This window comes from Pseudophryne corroboree, chromosome 6 (genome assembly GCF_028390025.1).
Source record: "Pseudophryne corroboree isolate aPseCor3 chromosome 6, aPseCor3.hap2, whole genome shotgun sequence".
Classification (NCBI taxonomy): Eukaryota; Metazoa; Chordata; class Amphibia; order Anura; family Myobatrachidae; genus Pseudophryne; species Pseudophryne corroboree.
The window spans coordinates 255,056,556-255,070,944 of NC_086449.1; the positions used below are offsets into that span (position 1 = coordinate 255,056,556).

Sequence of the window (14,389 nt, forward strand, 5' to 3'; positions counted from 1 at the left end):
TCACATGGTCGACCATGTTATGGTCGACAGTCATTAGATCGACCACTATTGGTCGACATTGACATGGTAGACATGGACACATTGTCGAAACATGAAAATGGTCGACACGTGAAAGGTCGACACGTGAAAAGGTCGACATGAGTTTTTTAACTTTTTTTTCTTTTGGGGAACTTTTCCATACTTTACGATCCACGTGGACTACGATTGGAACGGTAATCTGTGCCGAGCGAAGCGAAGGCACCATGCCCGAAGCATGGCGAGCGAAGCGAGCCATGTGAGGGGACGCGGTGCACTAATTGGGGTTCCCAGTCACTTTACGCAAAAAACGACACCAAAAAAAGTTAAAAAACTCATGTCGACCTTTTCATGTGTCGACCTTTCACGTGTCGACCATTTTCACGCGCCGACCATGTGTCCATGTTGACCATGTCAATGTCGACCAATAGTGGTCGACCTAATGACTGTCGACCATAACATGGTCGACCATTCATACCGGAACCATGTACACTACGCAGTCTGCATTCCTGTGCAATCCTTTCATGGTTTGGTCCATTCACACTGTAATAAAACGTTTTCAAATGTTCCTTCCATCTAGATGTAAATTGCCTGTGGTCAGGAGTTTCCCAGTACAATAACAGACTGGGGATTCCAGTAATAAAAGGATGACTAGTCAGCCATGCTGCTCGAAATAGAGCAAAAATATTTTTAATTGTGTGTTGTACAATGCGTTCATCTAAAGTTTACTGTATCCCGAAATTTTTGTGTATCCCAAAAGTTTACTGTATACCAAAGGGTTAGAGAGAATTCATTATATCAACTTAATTTAGAGCACAAGGCTTGCACTTGTTGGATGAAGACTGTGTGTTTTATTATACTTTTTAATCTGAGGATGCCAAGTACATTATGTCACTGCTGGCAGTGTTGTTCATTAATGTTGTGGGTGCCAACAAAAGAACTACAGTAAAAAAAATCGAGACAGTTGGGAGCTAGAAACTTTAATTTTAGTCAATAATAAACTTTTGCCAAATTTTTAAATAATTAGCTACATTTTATCTGGCAGCCAAATACCCAACAGATATTATGGCCATACACTGTGCGCATACCTCTCAACATGCATCTTACTAAGAGGGACAAAGTGCACTGCTTCTGGACTTCCCTCTTCATTTATGATGTACAGGTGTGTTACATAGAGGTGTACGTTAGCCCACCCTGGGCAATTTTGCTACTATTGGTCGACAGTAAGAAGGTCGACAGGGACCCTAGGTCGACATTAGTTTTTCACTTTTTTTTCTTTTCCTTTTTTGAACTCTTTCATACTTTACGATCCACGTGGACTACAGTTGGGAACGGTAACCTGTGCCGATCGCAGCGAGGCACCTTTGCTCGCCACCATGCGAGAGGACACTGTGCACTAATTGGGGTTCCTGGTCAGTCTACGAAGAAAATGACACCATATTTAAAAAAACACAAAAAAAACTCATGTCGACCTTTTCATGTCGACCTAGAGCCCATGTTGACCTTACTGTCGACCAATAGTGGTCGACCTAGACACTGTCGACCTAAGTCTAGTCTGTCTAACATACCACACCTGGAGGGAAGGGAGAGTGAGCAGGAAGGCTAATTTTAGTCTCTTGATCGCTGCTTGTGATTGGGTCTCCTGGTCCAGGTAGCACGCTTTGACTAAGGGAGGGGCATAGTAATACAATCTATTCCATAGGTGGCAGTTAAAAAAAAAAAAAATTCTCACCAAAAAAGATAATGTGTGTTGTGCGGGTTCCGCTTCAAATATGGTCAGCTGTGGCACTTACACTGCAGTCATACTATGGGTAGACTCTGAACATCTTACCTGCTGCCATGGCAACCACTGTAGACTCTTACAAAAAGCAGGACATTTAAAAAAAAAAAAAGGTGCTGTACACCAACAAAGCGGTTGTTATAGCAACCTCTCAAAGCTTCACCGTTCAAAAGGAGCATATAGAACAGACCTACTCATGTCCTCATACATCTAGGCTTAATACACCAGACAGCGGGAGATGCCAGGCATGAGTGAGCCGACAGGTTCGTGCAACTCCGTTAGCATCGGGCGCCTTTTTTTTTTTTGTTGCCAAAATGTGTCTTATTTGCATCGTTGTTTTTGGACCAACCACATACAGGTGGAGTACGTGATTATAAGTTTACCGCAACGTCAACAGTTGCATTTTAGCAGTAAAAACAACCCATTTCAGCTTGCCAGAATAATCTGTCCGATTTACAGTAAGTAATGCAATTAGTGTTCTGAAAGAAATAATCATCAAGCTATCTCAATATGTAATGTATATAACAGTATCTGTTCTTATCCGTCTGCACTTTTGCTCAGCACAATGGTTTGTCAAACCCATCTACCTGCAACAAAAAAAAAGTATTGTAACTTTTGAACCATGGCTGCTACTTCAAATCTGTTTTCAGCAATAAACTTTTCAACAAATTCTAATGTTGTTTGACATGTTACACAACCCCCTTTTCATTTGAAAAAACTGACTTAGATTCAAGATGGCGCCCATGTTCGGTACATACCTTTAAAAGATAGTCCTACATACCCTAAAAGATAGCCAACCTCACCCATACCTTACTGGAGTATTCGGTTTTCCCATTTCCTGCAAGGTTTTTGAAACAAAAGGGTGTACTGTGACTTTTGAATTACCCTGTGTATGGGTTTTTTGTTTTTGTGTTAGTTGATATTTGGTTACATTTGTGCTTACGCACATGCTTACCTTCCAGCATGGAACACTTTCACATTGAGTCATGTGATATAAGTGATGTTGATGCTCGCCATGGTCTCCATTTACTAACATTACTATTTGCCAGCAGCAATTTTCCTTAAGTTTCACTTGATACTTGTAAAATACCGATAAAATATTAATATTACTTACCTGTCCAGCAGCGTCCTTTGCTGTACTTCCGGCAGCCTATCGATGCCCACAGTGGGTTACTGTCTAATGCGCATACAGCAGTCGTGTAGTGCTTCAACCTAGTGGGGTTCTACAAAGTCTGGAATGTTTTGCTGGATCAGGGACTCTTATATTAAACAGTGTCTTAAATAGCACAGCATATTCCATTGCGTTTTACAATTGGACTCTACCACAAATACCATCTATAGCAGGGGCGGGGGACTTTTTTTCTACTGAGGGCCATTTGGATATTTATAAAATCCTTCGGGGGCCATACAAGTCTGCCCCCGCGCACCAAAAAATGGGTGTGGCCAGTTAAAATGGGACGTGATACAAATGCCCCCACAGTGCCAGGTATACAAATGCCCCACAGTGCCAGGTATACAAATGCCCCCACAGTGCCAGGTATACAGATGCCTCCACAGTGCCAGGTATACAAATGCCCCCACAGTGCCAGGTATACAGATGTCCACACAGTGCCAGGTATACAGATGCCCCCACAGTGCCAGGTATACAAATGCCCCTCACAGTGCCAGGTATACAGATGTCCCTCACAGTGCCAGGTATACAGATGTCCCTCACAGTGCCAGGTATACAGATGTCCCTCACAGTGCCAGGTATACAGATGTCCCTCACAGTGCCAGGTATACAGATGCCCCCACAGTGCCAGGTATACAGATGCCCCCACAGTGCCAGGTATACAGATGCCCCCACAGTGCCAGGTATACAGATGCCCCCACAGTGCCAGGTATACAAATGCCCCTCACAGTGCCAGGTATACAGATGCCCCCCCACAGTGCCAGGTATACAGATGCCCCCCCCCGTCCCGCTTACCGCTCCTTTCGGCGGGGACACGGAGGAGAGCGCGGCTATGTTGGGCGGCGGCATGTAAGACTTGAAACCAGCGGCCGGTTCGAGAGCCAATCAGAGCTCGCGGACCGGCAGCCGCGGCTCCTGATTGGCTGCCGGTCCGCGAGCTCTGATTGGCTCACGAACCGGCGGCTGGTTTCAAGTCCTACACGCCGCCGTCCGACAATAGCCGCGCTCTCCTCCGTGTGGTGACAGCTGAGACACGCTGCCGCCGGACTGAGCGGTGGCGTGTCTCACTGAGAGGAGCGGGTGGGCCAGACAAAACGGCTTTGCGGGCCTTATACGGCCCGCGGGCCAGAGGTTCCCCACCCCTGATCTATAGATACAGTAGCATAAGGGTTTCTTCGCAAACAGTAATACTTTAAACTTGCTGCTGTTTGATATAGGATTTTGATCAGAACCCATTTTCACATCAGAATTGAGCAGTAAAGGGTATTATAATATAATATATTTTATGACATCACTAGTGACCACATATAAATGCTGATGTCACTACTCAGCAAATCTAAATGTAAGATACCTTTGGCAAGGAATAGCCACTCATGCAGATATGCAAAGAATCAAGTTTTTCTATGCAGAATAGAAAATCATAGTGAGTATTTATGTAAACTTAACTAAAACACATTATTTCCTTTAAAACAGTACTGTAGGCATATTTATATAACTGCGAGGACCACTTTATGGCATTTTAACTTAATCTGTGTTGTAACCAGTGGTTCCTTGTCACTGAAGAGCGCAGTGTACTGGTGCCCTAGTGAATTGGGACACTGTAAGATAAGTTAGCTCATTACAAAGATCTGTGTGTATCTCTGTGTCACACCATTTTTAGCACAGTTGATGCTTGGGCCTTGAGTTTGACTAAACTGGGTTCTGTCCACATTTTCTGCCAATGTACTAAATTTGTGTTGAACTTTGCTACTTTTATTTCAACATTCTAACAATATATCTTGCAACAGTGTACAATGTCATAATCACATAGGTGTAATTCCTGCAATTATCTTTCTACAGCTGTACTGGATGATGAAAGGCTTACAGCAGAGGAGATGGATGAAAGAAGGCGTCAAAATGTGGCTTATGAATACTTGTGTCATTTGGAGGAAGCAAAGAGGTAACAAACTAATATTCAAAGGCCATCATACCTACCAACAATTGGCTGCAGTTCTCAGACATCCTTTTATCCAGGTTGGGTGACAGCACAGAAAAGTACCCTATACAGACATGATTTCATTTATTTTATTAATTAAAAAGGGTGCAAAAACAAATACATCCTTAAAGGATAAAATGCCCCATCATTCTTATTTCCTTCCACCTTTAGCTACTCTCCCCCATGTCTGTGTCCACTAGCACATTTCCAATCTCCTGTTAAACAGCTTATCTCACCAATCCTAAAGCAATTCTGTCTACATACAGGTTGAGTCTCCCTTATCCAAAATGCTTGGGACCAGAGGTATTTTGGATATGGGATTTTTCCGTATTTTGGAATAATTGCATACCATAATGAGATATCATGGCGATGGGACCTTAATCTAAGCACAGAATGCATTTATGTTTCATGTACACCTTATACACACAGCCTGAAGGTCATTTTAGCCATTATTTTTAATAACTTTGTGCATTAACCAAAGCGTGTGTACATTCACATAAATTCATTTATGTTTCATATACACCTTATACACACAGCCTGAAGGTCATTTAATACAATATTTTAATAACTCTGTGTATTAAACAAAGTTTGTGTACATTGAGCCATCAGAAAACAAAGTTTCACTATCTCACTCAAAAAATTCCGTATTTCGGAATATTCCGTATTTCGGAATATATGGATATGGGATACTCAACCTGTATAAACTCTCAATAACTACAGTTGTATTTCTCTCCTCAATTTTGGACCCAAACTACTTAAGTGAATTGTGTACAACCTCCTATCTAAAGGGCACCAAACACTAGAACGATAATGCCAGATTTCATCTGATTTCGACTTTTTGGGCCGATAAATCGGATGAAAAGTGGCAAATCAGATGTGTTTTACATCCGATCCGATGCGTGTTCCCGTGAGCATTGGATCGGAGCCCCTAGGTCGTTAGTGCTGCACTTTTCATATGTGTGATCCTGCAGGCATGGCTGGGATCACATACGATACATTGTATGCAAAAGGACCGCATACGATGTATCGTATGTGATCCTGTCGCCCGGGAAGATCCCGGGCGTTTCAAGGGAAATCGCCTCCGACTTCAGCCTCAGACATATCGTTTTAGTGTATGGGGCCCTTTAGTTTAGAGGAGATCTGTCAAACCTCCGAGAGAGGTAAAGTGGAGAAGTTGCTCATAGCAGCCAGTCAGATTCTAGCTAACATTTATCTAGCACAGTCTATAAAATGATTGTTAGAAGCTGATTGGTTTCTGTGGGCAACTTCTCCACCTTAACTCTAATGGATGATTGACTCATCTCCCTCTTTTTCTCTCCTATATTCTTGACTCTGCAATGCATTCTATTGAACCTGTATTCACAGAAGTTTTCAAATGATAGACTATTTTGTCAAAAAAAAAAATATAAGTGTCACTTCTCCATCATCACCCCTCTGGATCTCTGAGCTGATTTCAGCACTGTTTATCACTATCTTATCTTCACTCTACTGACCTTCATGACACAGTTGGTTCACTAGCTATCTTTTGAGTGGCTCCATTAGCAGTGGCAAATGCTGGATTTCTAGAGGGGGTTTTCAAAAGCAATCCACAATCTCCAACTCTGCGGAACATTAGAACAAGTGCGGGAGTCTGGGGGAGCGGTAAAAGAACCTAGTCACAACCCTGTACATTAATGTAAACCAGGGGTGGGGAACCTTTTTTTCTACCGAGGGCCATTTGGATATTTATAAAATCCTTCGGGGGCCATACAAAAATTCTCAACTTAAAAAATTACCCTGCCCCCCAGTAGGTCTGCCCCTTAGAGGTACCTACGTGCCAAAAAAATGGGTGTGGCCAGTTAAAATGGGACGTGATACACATATGCCCCCAATAGTGCGGTGCCAGATCCACAATTGCCCCCACAGTGCCAGGTGTACAAATGCCCCCACAGTGGCAGGTATACAAATGCCACTCACAGTGCCAGGTATACAAATGCCCCTCACAGTGCCAGGTATACAGATGTCCCCACAGTGCCAGGTATACAGATGCCCCCCACAGTGCCAGGTATACAAATGCCCCTCACAGTGCCAGGTATACAGATGTCCCCACAGTGCCAGGTATACAGATGCCCCCACAGTGCCAGGTATACAAATGCCCCTCACAGTGCCAGGTATACAGATGCCCCCACAGTGCCAGGTATACAAATGACCCTCACAGTGCCAGGTATACAGATGTCCCCACTGTGCCAGGTATACAAATGCCCCTCATAGTGCCAGGTATACAAATGCCCCTCACAGTGCCAGGTATACAAATGCTCCTCACAGTGCCAGGTATACAGATGCCCCCACAGTGCCAGGTATACAGATGTCCCCACAGTGCCAGGTATACAAATGCTCCCCACAGTGCCAGGTATACAAATGCCCCTCACAGTGCCAGGTATACAGATGTCCCCACAGTGCCAGGTATACAGATGCCCCCACAGTGCCAGGTATACAAATGCCCCTCACAGTGCCAGTTATACAGATGCCCCCACAGTGCCAGGTATACAGATGCCCTCCCCTCCCCCCTCCGTGCTGCTTACCGTGAGACACGGAGGAGAGCGCGGCTGTCGGGTGGGAGCGGCGGCGTGTAGTACTTCAAACCAGTCGCCGGTTCGAGAGCCAATCAGAGCTCGCGGACCGGCAGCCGCGGCTCCTGATTGGCTGCCGGTCCGCGAGCTCTGATTGGCTCACGGACCGGCGGCTGGTTTGAAGTACTACACGCCACCGCTCCCACCCGACAGCCGCGCTCTCCTCCCTGTTCTGACAGCTGAGACACGCTGCCGCCGGACTGAGCGGCAGCGTGTCTCACTGACACAAGCTGGTGGGCCGGACCAAACGGCTTCGCGGGCCGGAGGTTCCCCACCCCTGATGTAAACAGTACTCTTTTTATACACTGGATACTGTATTAAATACAGTATTAATAAATAACACTATAGATTGTCTATAGTATAGGTTGTATCAAACATATTCAAATCATATACAGTAAATAAGGCAAGTTGCGAGGTTGAACATAAAATAATAAATAAATACACAAACATAATAGAACCAGTACTGCACTTTCTAAGCACACATTCTCCCACCTCATGGTTAGGCTCCTCTGTCCTGTTCCTGGTAGCTACTCTCTGTTTTAGTGCACTGATTGAGGACTCACACACACAGCAAACTTAGCAGAAGAAGCTACCACTGGGCATGTGCAGGAACTCTGCTCTGTCCCTTTTACTGCATGATTTGCTGGCAGTTCTAGTAATCACATTATATGCCATTGCTATTGTTCTAATTTAAGCCACTTGCAAAGAGGAGGAGGCCCTCCCTTTGCCTATGATTAGTCCTGTGTTTGCCTATGATTAGTATACCTGCCTGTGGCATATCCTTCCTTCCTCTGCCACTATTTTTGGGGTAACACATCTGGCTCTTTTTTGGCCCCTTTTTACTGTATAACTATTCTCTTGGGGAACTAATTTGCTCATTCCATCTAAAGTCTCTCACCTCTACACTCTTCCATTCTGTTTTAACAGAACCCACTGCCTTGCCATCACACTTGACCTTGCCTTATGCTTTATTTTTTAGTTATATATATTTTTTTAATCCACAGTATGGGCAAAATTTTATTAATCATTTTGTTTTTCTTTTCTCTCATTATATCCTGCCTTGTCTACTGCATCCTCCTCCTATCTGGCATTCTTCTCGCCTATCTTTCCCTGATTCAATTTTAAATGCTGCAGCATGGCTGATCTTCATCTGTTTGTTAAGGGGGGTACTCACGGAGCGATATTCTAAGCAATCTGACTAGATTGCTTAGAATATCGGCAGGATCGCTCCGTGTGTAGCCCCCTCGGCGATAGCGATGCGCGGCCCCGCACATCGCTATCGCCGCTGCTAGATTGGCCTGCATGCAGGCCATTACTCCACATTTATTATACCTGTTTGAAAACCCTTCACTGGCTCAACAGCATCTCTACCTCATACATCTCAAATTTGAACTCCAAATACTCTCCCTCACTTCCTCTTAGCTCGCATCAGGCCGTTCCTCTCCCAGAGTGCAACTAAACTTATTACAGGCTGAGTATCCCTTATCCAAAATTCAAGATCACACATTTTTGGCTCCCCTACTAAGATAATGAGATCTCTCTCTCTCTCTCTCTCTCTCTCTCTCTCTATCAGTGACGTGCGGTGAGGTGAGGCAGAGCCTTTCCTGTCATACTATCGTTTGTGCCAGAGTTTTGACTGTATAAAGTATATGAAAAATACAAATAATTTGTTTGAAATATTCTCTTTGCATTATTCTAATCATTTTTATATCCAAAACTCTGGAGTAAAAAGTCTATGGCAGGTGAGGCAGTGCCTCATCTGTCTTTAGGTGTGTACACACGGTAAGATCTTTTCTTCCGATTCTGACTATATAGTCAGAATCGGAAGAAAAGATAGTGCAGATCGCAAGGTGGCAGTCACCTTGCGATCCCGATCCAATGCCAATGCGCGGTCGGCATCGGCCGAAAAAATAGGCTGTGCAGGCAAGTCAATCCTGACTATCTCTATAGAAGAGATAGTCAGGATTGACACTTAGCCAAAATCGCACAGAACCAGGATCGCAAGCACACTCATTATGTGCTTGCGATACTGGTTAAGTGCCGACCCGGCCCCCCGTCGCACAGTGAGAATCGGATAAGTCCGAATCTCACCATGTGTACACACCTTTTCTTTTCAGAACATCTCTGATCAAAACTCACCAAATTCCTAGGAGTTTATACTGCTGCACTTGTGTATAATGCCCAGATGTACCCTTTGGCTCATATATTGCATGTAAATCTGGCTCTGGGGCTAGCCAGTGCCTCCTGAGCCATTTAGCTCACCGCACGTCCCTTCTCTCTCTCTCTCTCTCTCTCTCTCTCTCTCTCTCTCTTTCTTTCTTTCTTTCTTTCTTTCTTTCTTTCTTTCTTTCTTTCTTTTTCTTTTTTTATATATATATATATATATATATATATATATATATATATATATATATGGTAAGGGTTCCACACTGTGGAGAGTGCACTCAAGCAGAAAGAAAAATCCATCAAAAAATAAAATGTAGAATTTTATTGGTCATCACGTAGCCTTAGTGTCGACGTTTCGGTTCATAAATGAACCTTTCTCAAGACCGGCGATGTAGAATAATCAGATCAACATCGTATAGAAAAAAGGCTGATATAGTATCTGACCTTACTTCCTCCATAGTATATATGGACAGAAGATCGCAGGTATAGATTCCTCAACACAACAAATCACGTTTTCAGAGGACATAACAATCTGTTATATCAGCTGCTGTAACTTAGATGCAGGGGCTCAGGGGCACCAATGAGGTGGTGTCCTGAGGTCCCAATCGTCCCTGAGCTGCATGAAACGTCGACACTAAGGCTATGTGATGACCAATAAAATTCTAAATTTTATTTTTTGATGGATTTTTCTTTCTGCGTGAGTGCACTCTCCACAGTGTGGAACCCTTACTATTTCAAGTGGATCGTTATGGTCTATTGGGAGCACCCGCTACGTTGAATTGGATGAGATGTGAGTGCAGGACCTACCAGGATATATATATATATATATATATATATATATATATATATGTATATATATATATATGTATGTGTGTGTGTGTGTGTGTGTGTGTGTGTGTGTGTGTGTATATATATATATATATATATATATATATATATATATATATGTGTGTGTGTGTGTGTGTGTGTGTATGTATGTATATTTATATATATATATATATATATATATGTATAACAACAGCTGTGACCGGCACTCCTACAGCAAAAGATGGATACCCGGGTGCCTTCCCATGGAACCACAAGGCCCAGCAAACAAAAAACCATGTAATGGGCGGCACTCCAATGGATTTTAAGAAATCATACAGCTCACCAAGCCAGCTTAGTTCAACGTTTCAGGTGCCTTTATTTACACCTTTCGTCAGGATACAAACTAACAAAACAAACATACCTTATATAACACCCAGCGTGTATGACACGCCACGCGCCTCTGGCCTCCGGCACCCGGCGCCGACGTCACAAACGCCGTCCCCTACTGTGACGTAGGGCGTGGGCGGGATGGTTGTCATAGCACCGTGTAGAGCTTCAGAAGCATAGCGTCCTGCTCCAGCAAGCCGCTCTAACCACGCCTCATGGGCGGGGTGGTTGTCATAGCGACCTGCTCAACAAACCGCCTACACGCCCGGCTATCAGAGCAAGGAGCCTGTGGCATACCCAGTGTGAAAAACGCCGCTGTATGCGGCGAATCAATCCCCATGTAGAACTGATGGAACTGAGTGACATCACACTCAGTCCAGGTCGCTCCAATGGGAATAACAACGTGAGAAACTCAAACCCACACCAAACACCAGCACCAGAGGGGACAAGAAATAGAAATAATTAGATTAGAATGGAAGTTCAATGCAGCTGTGCAAACTATATTCAAGCCTAACCACAACATACAAGGCATGGCATAAATGGGTGGTTGCCATTCGGATATAAATATGGAATCCATAAAAATGGGTATAGGATCAATTCCATATACATAGAACCAAGATAATTATATTATCATCTACTACTTGTATAGACCAAGCCACATGAGCATGGTATCTAGGACTCGAAGCCTAAACTTAAAAACAACAATGCAAGGAATTCAAGTAATTTAGATGACTAATCCTTATGGCAACCACTAAAGGCCTATAGACATACTGGAGCAAAAGTAAAGGAACAAAGATGCAGATCAATCTGAACACAATATTCATAGAAAGCAAAGGAGGGAGAGATTTTCATTCAATCCCAATGGGGCGACAGTATTGAACTCGAAGATCCAACGTGCCTCCAACTGCAATAGTTTCCTATTGCGATCACCTCCTCTAGACATAGGGGGAACATGATCGATGAGTTTATATCGAAGCGCTGCCATCGTATGTCGTGCTTCCCTAAAATGTCTAGCAACGGGCTGTTCAATCTCCTTCCCTACCAAAGCCTGCCTTATGGCCGACCTGTGTTGCGCTGCTCGTTCTCTGAAGGTACAGGTGGTCTTACCAATATAGGCAAGACCGCAGGGACATTTGATAATGTAGATCACGAATTTAGACGTGCAAGTTAAGACCTGCTTGATAGGAATTTTCTTTCCTGAGTGCGGATGTAGCACTACTGGACCTACTTCAAGGTACCTGCATGTAGTGCAACCTAAACATCTATATGAACCAGGATTTTTAGTAAGGAAGTGTGAACGTAGTTCCATTTTCTCCGCCGTAGTATCATTGTGAACCAACCAATCTTTGAGGTTACGTCCCCTCCGATGACAATTCAACACCCTGTATTGATTAAGGGATGGCAAAGATTTATCCGTCTTAATGATTGGCCACAATTATCTAACCTTCTTCCTCACTATTGTACTTGCAGTGTTGAAGGTGGTAATTAACGGAATTACTTTCTCTGAAGTTTTTTCTTTCCGCTGCAGACATTGTGTACGTGGAAGTGCCAATGCTTTTCTTTTGGCACTTTCAAGATCCTTAATTGGGTACCCTCTCTCAAGGTATTTCCCAATCATTCTGTCCAATTCCAACTCGCAATCATCCTGGTTACTGATGATGCGTCTTGCACGAAGAAATTGTGAAAAGGGTAAACCCTTCTTCATAGCCATAGGGTGAAAGCTATTGGCATGCAGTAACGTATTTTTATCCGTAGATTTATGATACACTGATGTCTGTAGATGGTTCTCATGTCTAGTAATCTGCACGTCCAGGTAGTGAATAACGTCAGCGCTACATTCAAACGTGAATTTAATATTGGCATCCAGATGGTTAATGGCCTGCATCCGGTCTTTGAATTCTTCAGGAGTACCAGCCCAGATTAATAGCAGGTCGTCTATGTAGCGTGTAAAAAGAATTAGTCCCTCTGAAAAAGATGGATTTTGTAGAAATAGCCACTTCTCAATATTTAGCATGTAGGCATTTGCAAAGGCCGGGGCCACATTGCTCCCCATAGCGCAACCGAGCCGCTGCAGATAAAAATGTCCATCAAAGTAAAAGAAATTGCGTGTGAGTGTCTTCTCCAGCAAAACAAGAAAGAATCCCACGTCTGGCCCTTTATAGTTGGAATTGCCGGACAGTAGTGACCTCACGGCCTCAATGCCCTCCGAATGAGGGATGTTGGTATATAAGCTTACTACGTCCACGCTCGCAAGTGTGCATATTTCTGGAAGCTGCGTGAGATTCTGTAGTAGTAGTAATAGCTGAGTAGTGTCCAACAGGACTGTAGATTCTGCTTGAATAACGGGCTGTAGAAAACTGTCCAGGTATTTAGAGATGTTACTAAAGAGAGATCCACGGGCCGAAATTATGGGGCGTCCCGGGGGGGCGTCCAGGTTTTTATGGACTTTTGGTAGCGTATACAAAAGTGGTGTTATGGGATAGTCAACCGTTAGTGCTTTCAGGGTTTGCTTGTCTATGATAGCATCTTGATGAGCTTGCGTCAGGATCATATCGATCTCTTGCTTGAACCTGATCGTTGGGTCCGAGCCCAACTTACAATATACAGCCTGGTCATTTAGTTGACGGTAAATCTCAGCATTGTATGCTGGTAGATCTTGTAGCACTATAGCTCCACCCTTGTCGGCTGCCCTTATAACTACAGATCTATTTTTGCTTAGATCTTGCAACGCTTGAAACTCCCCTTTGGATAAATTCGTAGGAACTCTGGAGAGTTTGCTAGCCTCATGATCGACACCACCTTCCAACATGCGAGCGTAACTCTTAATAGCTGCATTATGGGTTTGAGGTTCAAAGATAGATTTTGGCCGTATAGAGTGTTTGCTTGATACAACCTCTTCCACGGAAGTGCCTTTCTCATAAAATTCTTTTAATTTAATATTTCTCTGGTGTTTCCAGGAATCCACGTTCCAATCAAATCGGTTAAACCTGGTTACTGGTACAAAGGATAATCCCTTGTTAAGTAATGAGGATTCCTCTGCAGTTAAAACATGGGAGGAAAGGTTAATGATGAGGTCGCTTTTAGGTCTTAGCGTTTTTCTCTGCCTCTCCCCCTGCCCGCTCCGCCTTGTTTTGCCGCGGCATCTTTTCGTGGGGCAACTTTTGCCCGTGTCGTGGCCCCTAAAGGGGGTTTACCAGAGTTGGAAATTGTCGCCTGATCAGAGTCAGTAGCCGAGCTGTCCACAGCTGACCCCTCAGTGTCCGTCAAGAACCTTCTAGTGTTACGTCTAGGGAAAAATTTCTTATTTCTTGCTGGGAATTTCCCTGTGGCCCAGGGATACACCGTCTGTTCTTCATAATCGCTGGCAGCTTAATTTCTAAACCAGCTTGCTGCTTCAAATGAAGTCCTCTGAGTGCCGCATTCTTTTACTTTGCTATATATATATATATATATATATATATATATATATATATATATAT

General features: G+C 43.7%; 1 protein-coding gene across 1 annotated transcript in view; it reads left to right on the forward strand.

Annotated features, from left to right (window-relative positions):
* Positions 1-14,389, forward strand: part of IQGAP1 (IQ motif containing GTPase activating protein 1) — a 408,002-nt gene that overhangs the window by 114,566 nt on the left and 279,047 nt on the right. The window contains exon 2 of the mRNA XM_063925920.1: positions 4,806-4,905. Within this exon, the coding sequence (XP_063781990.1) occupies positions 4,806-4,905 (100 nt within the window). The remainder of the gene's footprint in view (positions 1-4,805; positions 4,906-14,389) is intronic.